Source organism: Eschrichtius robustus, chromosome 15 (genome assembly GCF_028021215.1).
Source record: "Eschrichtius robustus isolate mEscRob2 chromosome 15, mEscRob2.pri, whole genome shotgun sequence".
NCBI classification, from domain to species: Eukaryota; Metazoa; Chordata; class Mammalia; order Artiodactyla; family Eschrichtiidae; genus Eschrichtius; species Eschrichtius robustus.
In genome coordinates, this window is record NC_090838.1 from 93,177,235 (window position 1) to 93,200,108 (window position 22,874).

The 22,874-nt window shown below is 38.8% G+C and overlaps 1 protein-coding gene across 1 annotated transcript in view; it reads left to right on the forward strand.

Annotated features, from left to right (window-relative positions):
- Positions 1-1,001: 1,001 nt before the first annotated feature.
- Positions 1,002-22,874, forward strand: part of MRPS9 (mitochondrial ribosomal protein S9) — a 46,133-nt gene continuing 24,260 nt past the window's right edge. Inside the window, exons 1-4 of the mRNA XM_068565122.1 lie at positions 1,002-1,157; positions 6,014-6,193; positions 16,474-16,536; positions 16,625-16,655. Of these exons, the coding sequence (XP_068421223.1) occupies positions 1,023-1,157; positions 6,014-6,193; positions 16,474-16,536; positions 16,625-16,655 (409 nt within the window). The 5' untranslated portion in view covers positions 1,002-1,022. The remainder of the gene's footprint in view (positions 1,158-6,013; positions 6,194-16,473; positions 16,537-16,624; positions 16,656-22,874) is intronic.

Genomic DNA, 22,874 nt, shown 5'->3' on the forward strand with positions numbered 1-22,874 from the left:
TAACAACAAAAAGAACGAGAGCGAGCTTTGCGTACACATAAATGCACTCCATTGGAAGGACCACACTTCATTCCCAGATTATGTCACTTCTACCTTCTTAACATTAAAATGTTCTGTGTTTTACGAAATAGTGATGATAGTAGATGACATTTATTTGCTTGACAACTTGACCTCAGATTTTCCATATGCATGTGTGTATTTGCGTATTAATTTTACTGATCCTTCGAATCTAATTGTTTGGAAACCCTTTAAGAGCGGCTTACTACATCCTGTAATATGTATTTCGTAGAAAGCGCCCTGGGAGTTACCGTCTGGAGCAAACAGTAAAAAAGCCCCAGAAGGCAAGCCATGCTCATCTATATTCATACCCATTTATTTAGTTCTGACTGAGTTTCCAGGGAGGCTTAGTAGTAACAGTAAGGGGGTGACAAGCAAAGACAAGTGTCTGTCCTCGCAGGTTTAAGGGTTAGCCTGCGCTTCATACACTTAGGAAACAACCAGTTTCCGGAGGAGGGTGGAGACACTGGACCCCGATCCACGTGGGAAGGGAGGAGGAGGTAAAACCCAGGCCAGGAAGGGGTCTGCTGGGAGCAGAGGCACGGAGCTCGGTCCTACCTAGCGGAGAGAAGAGCTGGGTGATGACGGAGCGTGAAGACAGGACTGCGCAGGGGAGCCGGCGCTAGGGCAGGCTGGACGTGGGGCGGAAGGGCTGGCGAGACAGCCACGTGGCAGTCGTTCCAAGGAGACTCGGGGAGCAACCGACTACAAGACGCGCAGAAGATGCGCAAGGCCAGGATGCGGACCCACTACCCTTCGCACGGTCAAAGTCGACCCCGGGCCGGGGTCGGACACGCCCCGCGGGCTCCCGCCCCCAATCAGCGACGAGCCGCCTCTGGCCGCGGGACACGCCCCCTGCTCCAGCGCCCCTTCCCGGCAGCCTCGAGGACCCGGAGCCCATCAGCGCCTGCGCAGTCCGCAAGCCCCGCCTTTTCGTCCTACTGCCCGTGCTTCCCGCAGTCAACATGGCGGCTCTCTGTGTGTCCTGCGGCGCAGCTGCTTCGTACCGGCTCTTTCTTGGGGGTAGGGTTAGCTTTGCTCGGGGACAGGGCCTCTGGAAAGCCGCGGCTGCTAAGCTGCAGAGAAGTCCCGGGTGCCAGGTAAGGCCTGAGAGAGGTGGGAGTGCTGGTCCCTGGAGCACGCGGGTGTGGAGCCGGCGCCGTCGCGGTCCCCTGGCGTCTCCGCGCCCTCACACGGGGCCCCTGGGGTCTTAGGTGCTCAGCGGCGGTCTGAGGTAGAGAGAGGAGTGGGATTGCCTTCTGGTGCCCACCCTGGAAGCTGTTGCTGGTTTTCTCAGGGTGCAGTGAGGGGGACGTTATCTGAGACGGAACTAGAGCGACCCCTGCCTTGACCCGCCGCCCGGGTGGGTGATGGGTCCCGCCCTGCCCGCGAGCCCCGCGGTCCGGAGGGCGGAGGTGGATGAGAACTGGACCCCTGCAGGGACCCGAAGACTTAATGCAGAAAGTCGCACAGTGGAGAGGACAGAGAGTGACAGTTTGAAAGTGTCTTGCATCTGTGCAGTTTCCGTTTTCTTAATTTTCCCGGTACTTTGTCTCTGAGAGATGGAAATCACAACTTCTGAATTAAATTTAATCCTGAGGGCAGTGGGAAGCCAGGATTCTAGCTTCACAGCTGATTGGACGATGATGCGATTTACTGACATGGGATCTGAGTAGGAGGAACGAGATTTGAGAGGGATGGAAACGAGCTTAGTTTTGGATATAATTGTGTTTATTAAATAGTTATATTGGGGATGTCCAAGTGGAGATTTCCCGTAAACCCATAGATAAGCAAGTTAAGGAAGAAAGCTGATTTACAAGTTCTCTGTTACCTTGTAGATGGTAATTGAGGTCTTGGAAATGAATTAGATCATCTAGGGGAGGTTGTAGTGAATGAGGAATAAGCAGAGGGACCGGGACCCTGAAGGACAAACAGCAGAGGAAGAAGAGCCACCCGAGAGATTGAGAATGACCTGCCAAAGAAGTAGGGGAAAACCCAGGCAGCGTGGAGGCATAGAAAACAGGAGAATGTTCCAAGGAGGGAGAGTGATTGACAGTACCAAATACTGTAAAGAAGTCAAGTACTGTGATCAAAAACTGTTGAAAAAGGAGTGCCATCTTTTTAAAAAATCTTTTTTCTTTTATGTTTTAACTCAGATCAACCAATCCATCCATCCATTCATCCATCAAACATTTGTTTTTATTATTTTTTAGCTGGAAAAGAGGTTGGAAGTTTTTACTTTTTTCATGCACCTCTTTTGAGTGTATCCTTTCTGTATACGCATAATTTCCTATAAAAGGGACTGTGGCATACAGAGTGTTCTTATTGTTGACACAAAGTGGGGGAGGTGACAGAGAGTTGTTAACTTCTGCTCCATCCCTGGAACTCCCAAACCTTTGAACATATGTATCCTTCTGTGTCTTTCTCGATGTTCTTTTAAGCATAGACATGCATGCATATGCATACTTTCAGAAAATGGATCCTGTTCTACTTTTTGCTTCTTTAACTTACATGTATAGCAGAAATCTCTCCAAGTCACCTATTAACGTGTGTAACTGCTGCATAATATTCTGTGGTATGAATGTATCAAAGTTAATTTAACAGTTGATGGGCATTTGCTTTGTTTCCTTTTTCTTCCCACTAATAAAGTGTTAAGTAAATATCCTGGTGTAATTCTTACTACATCAAATATCTTCCATATGATGCTTTTATTTCTGTAGGAGAGAGTTCCAGTTGTGAGGTGATTGCTGCAAAGGATGTGTACTTCTCAGTAGACATCTAATAGATGTTTCCACATAGTTCTCCAGAAAGGCTGTAGCAATTCACAGTTCATCGTTGATGTAAAAGTGTGCCCTTCTTTCCACCTGCATTAGGTATTATTATTTTTTTCAGTAAGGTGGGTGAAAAATGATTTCTCTTTGTTACTTTAATTTCACCTCCCTGACCACTCCTGAAATAAATAAAGCTTTTCTTTTTTTTCACCCATATGGCAGATGTTTCCTGAGCACTTCACTTGAGCCAGGCACTGCGAAGTAAACAAATCATTGAAGTCAAGCAATTACTAGACGGTATCCACCCTTAGCACTCTCAGGGGATGGTCCTGAGGTGCTGAATCCCCAAATTCCTGAATACCTCCACAGCACATGTGTTAGCACATGCAGTACAGCTCAGATACAACTGAAAGACTTAACTGACCCCATCAAACCCTTAATGGTTCCTTCTATATGGCTAAAGACATTTATAAAGCATTTTTCCTGGCACAGAGCTTATCTGTCTTAAATATTAGCATTTCTTCACTTTCGTCTCCAATATTAATCATTATATTTCTTTTAGGGGCCATGTTTCGTAAAACAACAAAGTTTTTAATCACTTTATGAGTTGCTGAAACAGTACACCTGTTTTTTGTTTAGTTTGGGTCATAACCCATTAGTTATGAAATCTCATAAGAGGTTAAAGAAGGGAGTGAAGAGAATAGAATAATTATAATAATCAAAGTGCATCTTACACAGGGTATTTTGCCTTTTGTTTATGTATATATGTGTGTGTGTGTCCTAGGGAGTGATATAAGCAGTAGCTATTACTGTGGGTCACAGTCAAAAATGTTTGAGAGACACTGATGCAAAAGGAAAAAGAAACAAGTTCTTTTAAGCTGTGGCTCCTGGCTACTCAGTTGGGAAGCTCTCCAGCAGGTTTTCTCCTGCATACCAGAATTGTGGCATACACGTTTCATGTTAATGCCTCAGTACAAGTGCAGATATCTGAGTGTCCCAAATTTGGGGTGGAGGAGGGAATATTACTTGGGAATGGCCAAATTTTTCTGGTTTTAAACCCGTGAATATCAAGGATCTACACACAGTGTACTGTGAGATTTGCAAAGGTAAATACAGAAAAGCACAGAAGCGCAGTGCCTAATACAAATGAGTTGTGATGGGTAGGGTGGTGGGCAACTTCTCAGAGGAGGTGATGGGAGAGTCAGTTAGGAGTTACGTGGGAAAAGAGAGGTATTCTGTTCTAGGAAGATGTAATAGGACCACTAGGGACAGAGGTGTACAGAGTCAGTGGATTCTGGCAACAACAAATAATTGGTTATAGCAATTATAATTGGTTTAATAATTGGTGAGAGAGCGGTGGGACAGGATTAGAAAGTGTTTGGCTATGTGAGGATACTTGAATTTTTTTTTTTTTAACTGTCGCAAATGAAAGTAGTTTTGGCTTTATTATAAACAGTTTGACAGTCATGGTGTGATACAAAGGTTACCCATGAATTCTTAACGCCTGTCAATATAATTTTATGTAGGATACCAATTTACTTTCTGTAATATTTATGACTTTCATAGTGAGAAAAAGCAGTAGACCAATTTCTGTTTTGAAAACTATTACTACAAACATCAATATGTCCTCTTTATTTTCTACTAAGCACTTTCTTAGTGCTTAAACGTTCAGTTTTTACTGAGCCAATATGCCTTTGTCGAATTGCACTGTCTGCCAGAGAAGGATGATGGATAACATTTGATGCCTTAGCCCTTGTATATTTTGCTTTTATTGTAAAAACATTGCTGTCTGTCTTAAGGATCTGTTCTTTTCATCTCTCATCTTGTGGGCTCCTGGAGATTATAATGTTCTATATTTATCACAGCATCCAATTGGTTTTACAGTAGGGTCTTAATAAACTACTGGCAATTGCTAAAAACTCTTTGAAAAGCAAATTTAAAAATTGACTGGGGTTTGTATCAGATACTATACAGCTCTATAAATAAGTTATGTTTTCCCCCAGATAATTTTTGACTTTTAGAAATCGCAGTTTATTAGCAGTGGAAAAGAAAACCCCTTTGGTAGCATAACACCCTTTGAGATCTCATCCTGTCCTTTTAAGGGTAGATTTAGTGTGTCCCTCGTTGCTTTAATTATGGAAAATACTGGGATATTAAAATTTGCATTTTCCTTATGTAGTTTAAAAAGTTCTTACTTAAAAAAAGCTTGATAATAGCTACGCCCATTGTTCCCACCTGTCCTTGCTTATGAAACTGGGTAAGTGCACTCTCTTGTACCATGCTTTCTTGATGTAATTGGGGTGCTGAATGATGAGTTATTTAGTGCTGAATAACAAATTACCCTCAAATTTAGCAGCTTACAACAACAGATATTTATCTCACGGTTTCTGTGGGTCAGGATTCCAGGCACGGTTACACTGGGCCTTTTGCTCAGGGTCTCCCATAAGGCAGCGGCCCAGGTGTTGGCGGTGGCTACGGTCATCTCGGGGCCGGGGGTGGAAGTCCGCTGCCTGCACACTCAGTGTGGGTGTCAGCAGGATTCACATCCTTGACGGCTATTGGGCTGGCTCTTGGCTGGGGCCCCCCTCAGTTCTTGCCCTGTGGAGCTCTGGAGGGCAGCTCACCACATCTTGCTTCCCTCAGGTTGGTCAAGAGAGGATGAAAAAGGGGGAAGACAGTCTTTTTGTGACCTAATCTAAGAAGTGACGTTCTACCATGTTAGTGGTATTCTGTTCTTTAGAAGCAAGTCACTAGGTCCGTGTCTCCTGTTTGCTAGTTTCTGTCTGCATGTACACTTGCCTCTTTTTAAGGGAGTGGCGTTTTACTCTTCATTCGTTGTGCGTCAAATATCACAGCAGCCGACCTTGACCAGTCGGTATCAAATGTGGATGTTTGTAGCAGACACGGAGGTAGCATATCACTCACAGTTATTTTTATTATTATTATTTTTAATGTGTTGAAATGCCAGTAGTTTCAACTACTTTGTAAACAGAAGCTTTTAAAAGCAAGCTTTCTAGCAGGGAACAGTTGTCTTAACAAGCCTTTACCTTGTCTCCAGACTCCTGCCAATTGAGTACCGTAATAAAAAGAGAGTTGTTTGAATGTCTTGTTTTATTTAGAGACAGTGGCCTGTAAGATCATTGTTTAATTTAAAATCTTTTCTTTCCGCTTGTATTTTCTGCTAGATATTAAGGTTAAGACATACCACAGTTGTAACAACAAGGAAAAATGTTACAGCCTTAAGACGTGAAACTTACACAGTGGATTTTATTAAAAAGCAGATTGAAGAATTCAACATAGGAAAGAGACACTTAGCCAACATGATGGGAGAAGATCCAGAAACTTTTACCCAAGAGGATATTGATGTAAGTACAGTTACTCTGTTGGAAAAGTAATTGTTGTAGAGTTTTAAATACCGAAAGCTGTCAGACTGTCAGAATAAGGAAAAATGCCACTCTACTATTTTGCAAGTTGGAACTGTGGTTTCAGAGAGATGCTACTCTGTATTTGAAGCATTATAAAGTATAGTGAGGTTTAGATTTTAACCAGAAATGGATACTTTTCCTTGATTCCAGGTCACAGGAGCCACTATGAATGTTTATACACAGGATTTAGAAACATTTATCCTGTTGTGTAGTTTTAAACTCAGCTTTCTTACAAAATGATAAAACAAATGGTAAGTTTATAGGAAAAATCCCATAAGTAAACACAAGTCCAGAGTTTTTATCAGCCTAACTATATATTTGAATTTGCAAAGTGAAGGCATGTTCTAAGTGATTTGAGAGTAGGGTTAAAATTCTGTTCCTGTTCCACCTAGTGCTAGGACTCTCACTTTGTTCTTCTTTTTCGAGGTCATTTTGTCTATTCTCTGCCCTTTGAATTTCCATATGAATTTTAGAATGAGCTTGTCAGTTTCTTCAGCGAGCCAGCTAGGATTTTGGTAGGGATTATGTTGAATCTCTAGATCAATTTTGGGAGTATTGCCATCTTAAGTCTTCTGATCTGTGATCATGGGATGTCTTTCTGTTTATTTAGATCTTCTTTAATTTCTTATTGTGATGTTTTCCAGTTTTCAGAGTTTGTTTGGCATTTCTTTTAAGTTTACTTCTGAGCATTAATTGCTTTTTAAAGTTATTCTATTGTAAATAGAATTGTTTTGTAGTTTTTTGGTGGATTTCTTAGGATTTTCTACATATAAAATGTTGCCACTGACAAATAGAAATAGTTTTAGTTCTTTCTTTCCAATCTGAATGCCTCTTATTTCTTTTTCTTGCCTAATTGCCCTGGCTAGGACCTCCAGCAAAGCTGAATAGAAATAGTGAGTGGACATTCTCACCTTGTTCCTGATCTTAGGGAAAAGCCTTCAGTCTTGCACCATCGGGAATGATGTTAGCTATGGGTTTTTATAGATGCTCTTTATCAGGTACTGGAGATTCCTTTCCATACCTAGTTTGCTGAGCATTATTATCATAAAGGGGTTTTGGATTTTGTCAACTTTTTTTTTTTTTGCTTTTACTGAGATGGTATCTTTTATTGGTGTGGTATATCACATTACTTGATTTTTTTTTCATTTTCTTTATCTATCTTCTTTATCTTTTTTTTGTGTCTTTATTTACTAAATTAAAATAGGGATGACTATCTCCATGTTGTTCTTAGGACTAAAGAGACAAATACAAACCCAAAAAAAGTTTATGACATAGCAGATCACGAAGTCAATCATAAAGGACAAACTTGTTTTACCTGTAATTTGCCCTGGGAATCATGGAAGCAAATGAAGATTTTTGTTTGTTTTTTTAACATTATTCAATGAAACATTACTTCTTAACAGCCAACCCTTTTAAACAAAGTGTTAGATGTCAGTTAAGACTCACAAGAATCAGAGATTTTAACTATATTTTAAAGGATGTGGGTTATTTATTTATTATTTTTTGCAGTAATTGACTTAGATGTTAAACCAACCTTGTGTTCCTGGAATAAATCCCACTTTGTCTGGGTGGGTCATCTTTTTTATGTGTTTCTGGAATTGGTTTGCTAGTGTTTTGCTGAGGATTTTTGCATCTAATTGATACTTATCTGTATTTTTCTTTTCTTGTAATAATCTGTGATTTTGATATCAGGGTAATACTGGTCTCACAGAATGAGTTGGGAAGTTCTCTTTTATTTTTGGAATTGTTCATGAAGAACTGGTATTAATTCTTCTTTAAATGTTTGGTTGAATTCATCAGTGAAGGCCTCTGGGCCTGGGATTTGTGTGTGTATTTCTGCTTTTGATTTTTGATAATTACTGTCTGCTTTTAAAAATGGTCCTCCCCTCTCTCCTTGTGACCTGTGTGTTCCTGAGTAACTGTTCTCAGCAAGAGGATCCCACTGCCTAACTGACTTTACCACTAAGGCATTTTTGAGCATCTCTTTACTACCTTTTTAGGTGTACATGGAATATATTTAGCTCACTGAGAGAAACAGAATCATTCAGTAGTTTTGTAAATCTATCTGAAGGGATGAACATTTTCACAACGTAAGTATTACATATGAATTATGTTGTTTAGAATGGTGTGAGTTCATTGTTTGGCTGTTTAATCAGAATGCTAGTTTGAGATGTTAAAACTATTTTCATGAGGATTTAATTTTTACAGAGTAGACATGACCTATAATTTAATTCAATTACCTAGTTAAAAGTCTAGGTTTGCTGTATAATTTTCACGTAGGTAAATTAAGTGCCATTGTATTCAGATTAAACCATTTGTTATTTTATGAATTTTAGAAACTGGTTTTTCCTTGCTACTAACCAATTGCTAAAATAATGATTGCTGCAGTCATCTGTGAAATGCATTTAGGCAAAAATATTGAAGATCTAAAACAGTTTTTTTCGTATATTAAAATACTTAAAAATTTTTTTCGTTAAGGGGTTTAAAACAGGCAGACATTGGTGTCTTCATCTAAAGGATCCTTTTTGTATTATTTAGAGAAATCTAAAAGATTCTGTCATTCAGTCAGTTAGAAACAATATTTTTAGTTCTGCTTCTTAAAATATTGAAATGTTTTCCAGAGAAGATGTATTTAACATCACACAGTAAATGTGAGAGGTGACAGCTTTTCTGTAAAACTCTGTGTGTGTGTGTGTGTGTGTGTGTGTGTGTAGTGAAAGTAAGTTGATGTTATTTTGTGTCATTGTGCTAATGGAACATAATAAAAATCTTCCTTGGATTTAGCCAGTAAAGTAATGAAATCATGAATTGTTATGAAAAAAATCCAATCACTTCTTCAAAATATGTAAAATGTTTTAAAATGAAGCTGCATTTCCTGTAAGGAATATAGATGCAGAACACGTAGAACTTTGTGGTTAAATTAATCTTCTTTTAAAAGATAAATTTGTTGTAGTTGAAGTGACATCCTAGAAAGATGCAGAACCTGGCATTAGCAGAGTCCTTGCAGTGTCACTAGCTCGCGTCGTGATGTCTGACAAGTCACAGCACAGTCACTAGGTTTCCTCATCTCTAAAATAATAATAGCTGCTCGCCTACCTCAGAATATAACTAAGGAGTGTGAGATTAATGCGTTATGTTATTGTTCTTATGGCAGATTTTATTGTAATAAATAAAATCTACCATGACTTGAATCAGTCACTAGTTTTCTAATTGCCTTGGTCATACAAGTCTTCCATGAGACAGAATGCTAAACCAATTGCTAAAATTGGAGACAGCAATTGGAGACAGAATGTTGGGGAGGAGAATCTGCAGTCCTCTTGGGAACATTGATTTATCAGCCACTTCAGCCAGAGTTTGCATTGTACTGTAGGGTGGTGTGTTGTCTCACCTCGCTCATGTCTGAAAGCCCGTGTGGAAGTGTGATCCCTTTTCCTTGACGTGGGCGACTTGGTTCTGCTGTGCTCGACTTTCCTACAAATGATTGATGTGCTTCACTCAGTCTCACATTTTATGTCAATTAACTCTTCTGGCATTTTATTAAATTAAGGGGACCTTCTTTGACTTCTGAGTAGATGTAAAAGCAAAAGAGGGCAATGACAGCCAACTGTTACCAAAGCACTGAAAATATATGGGAATTTATCATTTTATAGTTGCTGTTTTCATTTATGTATTTGAAACTATTATTTTTGTAACAGTTTTGGCTGTGTATATAACCTGAAAGAGAGACAGTATAGCTAAGTCCTATTTAACATTTCCATACTGACAAAATGCTTGGTTATTTCTAAAGACAAAAATAAATAATTGATATCCAAAATCAGGAAAATATTTTAAGCTTCCAGATAATCTTCAGAAGAACATTATGGTTGCTGTTATATATTTAGATATCGTGAATGCTTTTTATAATATATTGACTTTTAATATATAAATTAAAACTAGGTATTGTAATTTGTCTCTTAATAATATGATCAGGAAATTAGATACTCTACAAAAGGGAATTTCCTAGATGAGAGAAACTTATTTTTAATTGTTATTTGAAAAGAAAAATACCACCACTTACTGAAAACCTCGTATGTATGTGCAAGATGCTGTCTGGGAGCCTGATATACATTCGCATGTTTAATCTTCATAAAAGCCTACAGAGTAGGTATTTATTGTTGAGGAAATCAAAGCTGTACACGGTGTTTCTGTGTCCAAGTCTGTTTTTTCCACACTTTCAAAGATTAAATTTTTTGGTAACATTTTCTAAAATAAATTGCGGTCTCCCCAGCCTTACTTAGTAGAATTTAGAGAGTATAATTTAACCTTTGAGAGCCTCAGGATGTTCCTGTTTAGAGTGGTTGTTAAACTGCGGTGCCCCGCAGTGTGCGTTTGTCCCTGTACTGAGTGGCCTGGCTCCTTTCCTATCAAGGTGTCTGTCTTGGCCTCTTGCCGCTCCCCTTGCCTGCTGGCCTTCTGGCCTTCTGGCGCAGCTAAGGTTGTTAGGCGTGTGGGTGAAAACTAGGAGCCACTGGACTCAGCATGAGGAAATCATGAGTTTGTAGTAGCCACTTCCGCTCTTCATAGGCCTTTTGCATTGATTTCTAGGTTTACAACTTTATTCCAGAAGGTTGAGCTTGAATAGAAATCTGGCCTCTGGCCTCACTGAGTGAAGTGTATACAACTTATGTGTGAAAATTACACCTAGGTAATCTTTTATGCTGGTGCTCCCTTAATTTAATAAGCCTTTAAAAAAGAGTACTGATGTGGATTAGTGAAAGAAAAAGTAATATGACAGGTAAAGTTTATGAATAAAAATAATTCTGCTTGTCACTGCTGATATTTAAAGGTACATTATTTAGAAGTATTTTTTATTATTAAAGCTACAGCGTTGTGTATCTGCTAGAAATTTTTTTTTGCAAAATGTTTAATGCTCAATCATGGCATTAAATTTATATGAAAAATATCCTTTTTAGTTGGTGAAATAGCAAATTAACTAAAAAGAAATCAGGTATAGATTTTCTCCATTTCAAAATAGTTTAATTTTTGCCTAATTTCTTAAGTTACATTGAAAAGAAAGGAACTGCCTGCTGCGCTTTCCCTGTGAATCACTGGTGCTGTGGTAACCCCCAGAAGATCTGATGGGAGGACAGACAGGTCCCTCTGGCAAGCCGTGTAGTGTATGTGTGTTTGGTGTCTTGCTGAAAGTACTCAGATGCATGCTGAATATTTTGAAAATAGGTCTTAATGCCATGTTTCTCAACTCCTGTGCCATAAATCTTCCCCAGGTGATGGCCAGATGTTGATCAGTGTGTGAAAAGTATTCTTGTCTGAGACAGTGTGTGTTACTGCACGGAGTCTGTCCGGTGAACATCGAGCTGGATGGGGCTTGTAATTCAGTGTAAAGCGGTTACAGTTTGGTCAAAAGAAGAGTCTGTGTGTGTGGGAACTGTAAGAAGTAGCCCCATAGTATGTGACAGAGGTGGGCAGAGATGTTTTCCTCAGCTCTTGACCCAAGGCTCAAGGCTCAAGGCTGGCCAGTGGTCAGGGCCCTGGAATTCCACAGACATCGTCACACACCCGCCGTGCCAGAGTAGACACGTCTGTGTAGTGTCGTTCACCCTTTTCGTCCTTTCACGTGTACCATCAAAACTCTTTTTCTCAGAATCGTGCTGTAAACACAGAAAGGTTGAGGACCGCTGATATTTGCATTTTCCTTTTTGAATTAAGCTTATAAATTTTAAGTTGGAGACATTTCGGTTATATTAAATATTATGGATACAGAATTGCACTTGCATTTACTAATGTCTTTATTTAGGAATTAAAAGTTCTGCGTTACTCTAGAATTTCAGGAAAAAAGCCAGCAAATTGATATATAATACTGCTGACGTCTACCAATTACTTTTTAATTGGTATTATAGACCTCCTTCCGAAACCTGAATGTTTTGTTCTCCAAGGTGTGAATATGCCGTGTGAAGTTTCTCTAATTGATTTGCTGTGCCCATTCCATTTGATGTATCATTTTTCACAATATTTCATAATTTGTGCTCACTTCTAATGAACAGAGTCGTTAGGACAGGCATGTCTAAGTACAACTGACAGCTAACATTAGGTGCCAGATGCAGTTTATAAAGCTGTGTAGAACTGTAGAGAACAGTTTAAATAAATTAGCACCTGTACATTAGTCTCACTTGCTGGTAATTTATAAGCGAATCAGTAGAGATGACATTTAGGTAAGTCATTGATCAAGTTAACAGCTGCAAACCCACTGCCCAGCTGGGATACCTAATTAATAGAGATTGCATTCCTGACCCAGTCCTTCCTTCTCCTGGATTGAGTTTGCAGTCCTTTTATACTTTGACATAAGCCTAAGAATATAGTTAAATACTTTGCCTTCATTTTAGGGAACACTTGAATTACCAGTATTCTAGTGAAAATCCAAAGATGTAAACAACATGTTTACAAATGAGAATTAGTTTATTCTGTGACTTACTTGGATTAATTTTTTTCTTTAGTTTACATTCTTTTATTTTAATCAGTACTTTTTTTGTTTTGGATTCAGGTAAACCACGCCGTAGTCTAATAAATTTCTAAAGGGTTCTATACTTGTCACTAAATGTGTACTCCACTTTTTTTTTCCTCCCTGGGAGAAGCAAGGTTTTTTGTGTTATGTTTTTTTGTTTTTGTGACAACCAACCATTGAACCTAAGCCATACATATGTCTAACAATGTTTTCAAATGTGACATTACTTTAAAACACCTGAGAACTTCGCCAAGTTGAATTCCATACAAATTCCAGAACTTAATATAGGAAATATTAAGCTAGAGCTTACTGTAGGAAAATGCCCTTTGTTTTCTATTCCTGTGGCTCAGATTTTCTTCTGAGTGAATGTAAAACTGAAAGATTAAGGCAGCAACAACCTTAAATCAGAGTAAGGCAAGGTTTAGTGTCTATTTCAGGTATATGTTCGTGGATATTGATGATGTTTGAATACCAGTGTGTTTACCTACAGGCCACATCTAAAGTCTGGTTCCTCAACTGAGAATAGGTCTCTTGAAACAAATGCTAAGCCTGAAACAAATAAAAATGTTAGGCTAGTAATACTGTTTTAAAGCTTCTTGAAGAATCATTAATTGAGTCCCAACTGATACATGTATTTTTGGTTTTAGTTTTTGTGAAAGGTTGGGTGTTTCTTAGTTTATTATTTTTTAAAATTAATTTTTTTTTAAATTTTATTTATTTATTTATTTATTCTTGGCTGTGTTGGGTCTTCGTTTCTGTGCGAGGGCTTTCTCTAGTTGCGGCGAGCCGGGGCCACTCTTCATCGCGGTGCGTGGGCCTCTTCACTATCACGGCCTCTCTTGTTGCGGAGCACAGGCTCCAGACGCGCAGGCTCAGTGGTTGTGGCTCACGGGCCCAGTTGCTCCACGGCATGTGGGATCTTCCCAGACCAGGGCTCGAACCCGTGTCCCCTGCATCAGCAGGCAGATTCTCAACCACTGCGCCACCAGGGAAGCCCTAATTAATTATTTATTTTTGGCTGCATTGGGTCTTCATTGCTGTGCACGGGCTTTCTCTAGTTGCGGTGGGCGGGGGCTACTCTTCGTTGTGGTGTGCGGGCTTCTCATTGCGGTGGCTTCTCTTGTTGTGGAGCACGGGCTCTAGGCATGAAGGCTTCAGTAGTTGTGGCACACGGGCTCAGTAGTTGTGGCTCTCGGGCTTAGTTGCTCCGCGGCATGTGGGCTCTTCCTGGACCAGGGATCGAACCCGTGTCCCCTGCACTGGCAGGCGGATTCTTAACCACTGCGCCTGGGTGTTTCTTAGTGTAAATAATAGTTTTTCATGTAGATTGTTCAGAAGTGAAAAAGTACTTATTTCAGATAATTGTGACATTTCTGTTAATCCATCATGGTTGATAAACTTGGTCCAAGTGGGCCAAACCACAATTCAGATGTGAATGCCAATTTTCCTCCAATTTTAAGATGCTTGAGAGGGTATAGGCCATTTCCTGGTGGTATATGTTCTCTGGTGCCTGGTAAGTGCCACACACACACCAGGAATCCTAGAACCTAACAGTTGACAGGGAGGTTAACGCTAGCAGAGTCAGGTATTTCCTTCACCACCTTCCTCCAGTGGTTTTCTGGTTGACTTAACTTCACTTAGCGAAATATTTAAATTCTGCAATTTTTTATTATTCTAATATAGATATTTCTGAATAACATATCAGAAAACTGCCTTAAAAAAGACTGTGTTTATGTTTGCAAAAAGAAACCTATGTATGTTTTTTTCCTACTCCAGTATGTATTTTCTTACTTCTGTTTCTCTTTCTTACACCAGTGGCCACATTCTAAGTATATTTCTTTTGCATCTTGCTTTTCTCAGTCTTCTGTTACGGCTATAGAGTACTTGATGGCATAGATGTACCTTCATTTATTCAACTAACCTCTTGTGTATGATAATTTGGTTGTTTCTAGTATTGTGTTCTTATAAATCAATTAACAGCCTATGTTGTGTTGTTTTATATTCGTGGGGGTGTATCTTCAGGGTAAATTTGTAGAAGTGGAATTGCTGCGGGAAATGTATATGTAGTCTTGTTAGATGTTAGCAAACTGCCAACCCTGGAGGTTGGACACTCCCACCAGCAGGCATCAGGGTGTTTCTGTAACCTTGCCAGCAGTATGCTGTGAAGCTTTCGAATTTTTGTTAGTCCTGTTAGATGAAAAGTGTTATCTCAATAGTTTTAATTGCTCCTTTTTTATTCTGAATATATTTGAGCCATATTTTTCTTTTTTTTTTTCTGTAGTTTAACTGGTCAATTTTTTTTTTCCTTTCCTTCTGAATTTTGGGTGGTAGTTAAGAAGGACTTTCCCATGTCTAGGTTGTAAAGGAATTCATACATGTTGTCTTCTGGTACTTGTTTGGTTTCATTTTCCAAGTTTGGCTCTCTGACTCATTTGGAGTTACTCTGGTGTATGGTGTGAGGTTTGGATCAAGTTTTATCTTTTTTCAAATGGCAATCCGTTGTCTCAACATCACTTATTAAATAAAAAGTCCACCTTTTCTTCTTCAGAGAAGGAAGGGAGAGGAGTCCCTGGTTTTTCAAAAAGAAAAAAAAAAGTTCACAAAGTTAGCATTCTGATGTGTGAGCCAAGTTTGTTGTTGTTGTTGTTTTTGTTTTTTAGTGTCAATTTTATTGCCAAAAGGCTGAAGGAATGATGCCTGACCCAGAGACACAGCTGGGCTCCCTAATATAATTGAATATACCCCCAAATTATAGGCCCTTACTTCCAGGAGCAGAACCTGGTCCAGCACATTGGCTGCGTGGAGAGAACAGGCCCTAAAAGAGCAGCAATGGGTCTGCAGGAGCTGCTGGGTCATTTAGAGTTCAGAGAGGGGCTGGGGTCCAAGGCCACTGACTTTGCGCCTGCCAGCGTCCCACAGAGATGAAAACGCATGGCCTCTGTGTTTGTTCTTCCTTTTAATTGTGGGTGGGATGGTGGGTGGGTGGGTGTAGGAGGAGGCTGTAGGGGCTTACGCAAGTAGGGGGCAGTCCTGCTCCCAGGAGGTGAAGGGCCTTTGGACACGTGTGGGGGTGAGATTTGTCACAAGCACTGGGGTTGTTCCTGGCACGGACGTTGGGGAAAGGGCCAGGGATGGTAAATGACCCACCGTATAGGGGGAGTTGCCTACAGGGGAGCATCACATTCAGAATGTCAAGAGCGTCCCCCTTGCAACACAGACACTGAAGAGAACATGTTTGGAAACATGTAGTTTAAAACCCTCTCCCACGTTCTAGGAAACGTTCAAAGAGCTTCTGAAAACACCCCGGTCTCACGGTGGGTGGGATGTAGGGCCTGCCCTTTCCAGTCTTGTGTATGAGGACATCCGCCTGCCACCTGGGGCTGGGAGGCTGATCTGGGCCCTCGCCCAGCACTCGCACAGGGGCTCCTCCAGTTTCCGTTAAGAAGGAGAGAGAAGGGTTATTTGTGCTAGCACACTCGTGTTTGAAGCGGACACTTGAAAATTGTTAATAACTAGTTTAGCAGTTACAAATTTCTTTCTTTTGGGGAACGTATATGTGGTAATTTGATTATCCCATTTAGAAGATTACAAGGTGTGATAATGTATGTGAAACTCTTGGTTCGATATCTGGCACATGGTTACTAAGCACTCAGTTACTATTAGTCATAACGTGAACTTGTTGTTATAACGACTGTTAATTAACCTTTGTGTGTATTTTCAGAGAGCGATTGCTTACCTTTTTCCCAGTGGTTTGTTTGAGAAGCGAGCCCGGCCAGTAATGAAGGTAGTTATCTTCATTAATATTTTTACAAATGTCACTTAGGTTTATATGTTACAGCAATTACCTGATGCATTTTTAATTTATTTTACAGCATCCTGAAGAGATTTTTCCAAAACAAAGAGGTAAGTTTGTTCAAGAATAAAACAGATAGTTCTTTCTTTCCTACAGTTCTGTGTTATGTATCAGCAGTCACTCAGGTGTTATGGAGATGCCCTCCTATGTCATGGTAGTCGTGAAATAAGTCAGGAGTACTTTATAACTAATAATGAATGGAGTTTACGAACTTTCTTTTTAATTAAATGATATTAAAATTAGATCAGGTTAGAGTTTATGCCTATACTAATGTCAATTTATTTGCATTCTAATATGCCTTTTTGAAGAAGAGCTGGGTACAGATCTGCTGGAGACAAATTCAACTTTTTTTAATATGAAAATTTAAAATTCTTCTTCGATTTGTAAGCATATTTTCACTGAATATAGATTCCCTCCCCCCTTTTTCGACTTTTATTACTTTATTGATGTGATTCTGTTGTCTCTTGCCTTGCGCTGTTCCTGATGAGCAGTTAGCCAACATTCTTAGCTGGCCCCCTGTTTTCTCTGGTTTCTTTTAAGATTTTTCTCTTTATCTTTCTTTTTTTTTATAAATTTATTAATTTATTTATTTTTGGGTGTGTTGGGTCTTCATTTCTGTGCGAGGGCTTTCTCTAGTTGCGGCGAGTGGGGGCCACTCTTCATCGCGGTGCGCGGGCCTCTCACTGTCGCGGCCTCTCTTGTCGCGGAGCACAGGCTCCAGACGCGCAGGCTCAGTAGTTGTGGCCCACGGGCCCAGTTGCTCTGCGGCATGTGGGATCTTCCCAGACCAGGGCTCGAACCCGTGTCCGCTGCATTGGCAGGCAGATTCTCAACCACTGCGCCACCAGGGAAGCCCAAGATTTTTCTCTTTATCTTTTAAATGTGTAAACTAAAATCTTGAGAACGTAGGACAAGCTTTAAGGTCACCAGAAAATAACATATTTACTATTTTCTAATTTACGTTAGAAGCTTCTTGGATAAGCTGGGGGTGGGGGGGCATTGTCAGTTACTTTAAAAAGTATTAAAGCCAGAAATCATTTCTTTAAAACACTCAAATATAAATTTATATTCATCAGTCTTTTGCTGTAGCCCTAGAGGGTTTTTCTTTGAGGACGTATCTGTTCCTCCTCGTTTCTTTTGCGTGCCTCTGCCCCTGAGATGCAGCATCAGAGGTTTTCAGTTTTGATTTCCTTACAGTGGAGTGAAGAACTTAAACTTCCTAAGGAATCTGAGTGCAGAATATTTTTACATTTCTACCGATTTTCCCCCGACTACACAGAAGTTGAACAGACTTTTTTTTTTTTTTTAGTAACTTGCCTTTGACTCTTTCTAAAGCATTCAACTTAGTTTTGATACGAACATCAACTGTCTTTTCTGTTTCCACCCATGTTTCATCTGTTTATGGAATACTTGATTCATGTAATTACAGAAATAAGTACAATTCTAATAAACAGGTTTGGGAATAAACACAGTTGACTCTTAGTAGGTCTGTAACTCAACAGCGAAAATGTGTGGATACATTGGAGGGTCGCCTGCTGGCCACAGATGCTCAGTTTACAGGCAGCATTAGGGTGTTTCAGAGCTGATAAATAGAGATTGGTGAGAGAGCAGATATTTTTATTAAAAATGTATTTGTTTTGCATTGATGTTTTTGCTGAGTCACCTTTGTTCAAAGCTAGGCATTCTGTCATTTTTCTCTACTTCTCTTTACATGATAATTGTTATTTTGAATCTTGTTATAAGTATTTTGAATCTTTTAGTAAATATATTCTGTCTTTTATATTTTCTGAATTCTTAGATGTGGTTGATAGTAAACTATGACATCAATCCAATTAATAGCTTCTGGGAAGATAACAGATGAAGGCTATATTAAAAGTACACATCAAATTTAAAGATGCAGCTCAGTTTCCTAGAAATAAAACTATGCACAAGGCACAGTAACTTACACTTAGTGGCTTTTCTGTAAATGTTTGTAATGATAGTGATTTTTTTCCCCTGTTTTTAGTGGGGGAAAAAAAAATCACTTTTTTCCCCCCCATTTTTCAACCTCTCAGTCTCCTCACTTATGTCTCTTCCTCTCTTTGTTCTGTGTATCTCTACTAGTTGCATCTCTTCTTGGATATCTGCCCCTCTGAGACTGGTTCTTTCTTTCAGATCATACCAGCTTCTGAATATTAGAAAGTTGTTACTACTGTCAGCTGGAATGTAAAAACTGAAATGTCCGTGTGTCCCTGCGGAATGCCTGTGTGTTATTTTGGAAATATGTCAGTGTTGATAGGATTTTCTTACATTTCAGTTAAGTATATTTAACTGTGTTTAAACAGTATGCCTTTAGAATGAGCAGAGTACTTTTTGCCATCTACCTACCAATTTTGCTGTACTTTGTGAATAGGACAAATTGATTTTTTTGTGTTAAAAAAATCAGTGAACTTTAGATTTGAATAGATTATGGCACTTGTAATGTGCCACCACTTCCCTTATTAAAAGATGGAAGCTTCCAGATTGAGTTAACATAAAAAAGCTGCTCTACTTTTTAAAGTAAGTGATAAAAATATTGGGAAAAACAAAGATATGTACCCGGTTGATGACAGAAGCAAGGAGTAGCACCTAATGCCAGACAGAATGGGGTTCAGGGAGGTTCGGGAATGGTTCAGTGAGACAAGAATGTTAATCTATATTGATAAAACCTAATATCCATTAAGTGGATTTGAAGACCATGAACCTTTTTGCACCAAGCATTTAGCATTGAAATGTTTAAAGCAAAAACTGTTAACTAAGGCTGTAAAGAATTTGAATAACACAGCATGATTTTATAGTTACAGATACAAGTACAAAGAATACATTTTCTATGCAGATGCCAATGGAATATTAATAGAATATGATGTAATAGGTTGTAGAGAAAACCTAACAACTTATAAAAGTAGAAGTTTTGTAGATTAGATATTCTGAATTAAAATCGATAGAACCATAAAACTTTTGGGTTAAAGAGAAATCAAAATTGAGATTTTAGACTATTTAGAAGTATATGACAGTTCATATTAAACACTATGGGATACAGACAGTGTTTTATGGAGAGGGAAACCTATATTTATTAGTTATTAAGAAAGACTAGAAATAAATGAACTGTTCAGTGTTCAGTTCAAGAAGGCAGAAAAAGAATGAAATGGATGGATCAAGTAAAGATTTTTAAAAGAAGGGGTAAGACAATAAAACCAACTAACTCTTTGAAAAAGCCAGTGGAATTGATCAAATTCTAGCAAGTCTGGTTAATGGAAAAAGAGAAAACATAAGAGGACAACGTTAATAATTTTACATAATAGTATTCAGAGGATATATATTTATTTTTTTCAGAGGATATTTAAAAGTGTAAGATTGTTATGGGTAACTTGATTCTTATTAAGCTGAAAAATATCCTAAATAATATAGTAACTAGTATTTATTAAAACTCAGAGCAGGCCAGGCACAGTTCTCAGTGCTTTGCATGCATTAACTCATAATCTTCACAGCAGTTTTCGTAAGTAGATAATATTGTTTGCCCCATTTTTCAGATGTGTGGGGTAAACTTACCCAGGGCACATAGCTGGGAAGTGGCCGAGGCAGAGGACGTAGGTGGGCCCAGGCAGTCGTGGATCCAGAGTGTTGCTCAAACCCCACTCATACAGTTTAAAGAAAAACAAGAGTTCCCAAAATTGTCTTAATTAGGAAATGCTGGTTAGACTAAAAGCTGGAGAAGAAGTCAAAGGTAATCAAAGACCTAACCAAAGAGGCACACAGCCCAGAAAGTTTTGTCGGTGAGGTCTGTCATACCTTGAAAAAGTTTGTAACTTTTATATTATTTGAACTGCTGCAGAACAGAAGAAGGATAACATAAACCTCTAAGCTCCCCTTAAAGAAACCTACACTCTATTCTTACTAAATTAAATGATAGCAAACCGAATACAGCATTATATTAAGAGAATACGATCTCTGCCCCCCACACCCCAGGAATATAAGGGTGGTTTACCATTAGGAATTTATTAACGTAGTCCTCTGTGTTAACTGAGTCAGGGAAAAAATATTTCCGAAGATGAATAAGAAGTTATTTAACAAAATTCAGCATTTATTTTTTGGTAAAAACTCTTAAACTAGAAATAGAAAGAAATTTTCTTAGTTTGAGAAAGACTATCGTGAGAAACAGAAACACATCAGGTTAAAAAACATATCGTTGGATTCCTTTACATTAAGTTCAGGAATAAGGCAAGTATGCCTACACTTGCCTCTGGTACTCATTGTTATTTTGAAAGTCTTAACCAGTATGATTAAAAAAGGCAAAGAAATTAGGAATAAATCACTTAATATGCACAGGTGTTACGAGTGCCCACTTAGAAAATACAAAACTATAAACTAAAAACTATATATAAGCATTACAGTAGAATGTCATTATTTGGATATCTGTATACTGGAAACATTCAAACTGTGAATTGTTCTGAAATTTGTTAAAATGATATTCTTTTATAAAAACATGCCAGAGTGTATAGGTGAAGCTGAAATGCTAGTCATGCAGAGATCCTGTGAGCCTCCTGCCAGCTGATGACAGCATGGTGGCCAAATCCACACAAAGAAATCAGTGTGGCATGGAGTGTACTGATGACCTAAGTAACGTGATGGTCTCCTCGGTTACAAAGAAATTGTGAACTTTCTCTGCCTTTATGTATCTTGGTGGGCAAGAACCATTTTAAAAACACTGAATTTCAGCTGTACAAATATATTCCTACAGACACGCATACGTACTTGTGGGTTTTAACGTCTTCTTCTGTGCACTTATTGCTCGTCTTTGTTTTAGTTTTAAGCCTACAATTAGCCTATTAAATGCTGTCCATAACTCCTTTTGCTAAGGTCTCCCTGGTCATCTCTTGGTTGAATGGAGTTCATTTTCCAGTAGATTCTTCAAAAAGGGCTCCTAGGTATAAATTCCCTGAGTTCTTATGTTTTTAAAATTGTTTTTTTCATAGCCTTGATACTTGAAGGACCGCTTGGCTGGAGGGGAAAGTCTTTGGTTCATACTTTCTTTTCTTGAGTTTCTTGAAACTGCTGCTCCATCGTTGCCTTGCCTTTGTCTGTAGTTTCTGAGCAGTTTCGTGCCAGCCTAGTTATCTTTCCCCCTGGTGATCCTAAGGATTCTTAATCTAAAACTATCTAGCAGCTTTATGAAAATATGGCATCGAGTGGATTATTGAGGGCGAGATTACAGTGGTGACCGTGAGCTCTTTAAATAGGTAGGTTCAAGTCTTTACATCCAGAAATAGTTTTTTTTAAGTTAGGAATATTAGTTCTGTTCCACTTTTTGTTTTTGTTCCTTGGGGCTCCAATTATATAAATGTTATTCCTTCCTTGATCGTCTTCCAAGTCAGTCACCATCTCTCTGACTCTTAACTTCTTTGTTATTCCTTCCTTGATCGTCCTCCAAGTCAGTCACCATCTCTCTGACTCTTAACTTCTTTATGTCATTTTCATTGTTTTGGTTGTTTCCCTCCTTTTTTTTTAATGTCCTTTATTGTCTTTTTAGGCTGTTCTTTTTTGGGTTAACTTATAAGTTAGTCTACATTTCTGATTCTTTTTTAACTTTTTCTGTTTCTCCCCTGAATTTAATCACGTTGTTTCATTTCTTTGAGCTTTTTGTCCATTTGTTCTCAGTTTTGAACTTTTGATTCAGAGTGTTCTCCAGAAACTCCAGAGGGTTACTTGAAGATATTTAATTCAGTTTGGAGTGTTGCATTTCAGTTTCCTTCTGTTCTGCCATTGGTTTTGGTGAGGATGAATTTTCATCAGCGGTACATTTGGATTATTCTCATTTTCTGTTTTAAATTTGTGGCAACCTTAAAGAAAAATTGGTGGAAACATGCTTCTGCATTTCTGTGGACAGAAATCTCCTATTTCTTAATCCACTTAATGGAATATTAAAAAATAGATTGTATCCAGAAGATGACAGAGTTGGGTCAAGACTTAAAAGTACGTTATGATTTTGGAATTAAGAGATTGAAACTCTAGAATAGAATCAGATAAAGTGGCCAGTTGAAAGATAATCATACAACTATCAGTATTTTTAAATAACAAATATTATGCCCTTAAGTCACAAACAAAGAGGACAAAGGTCAATAAATTTTCTATTTCAAAATGTAAAACTTCTCCCTGAAAAAAAAAGATACAGTAAATTTAAAAAACAAGCAACAGACTGGAGAAAATTTGAAACACAATAGAGGTCTAATGTCTGGAATAAATTATTGTTAAAA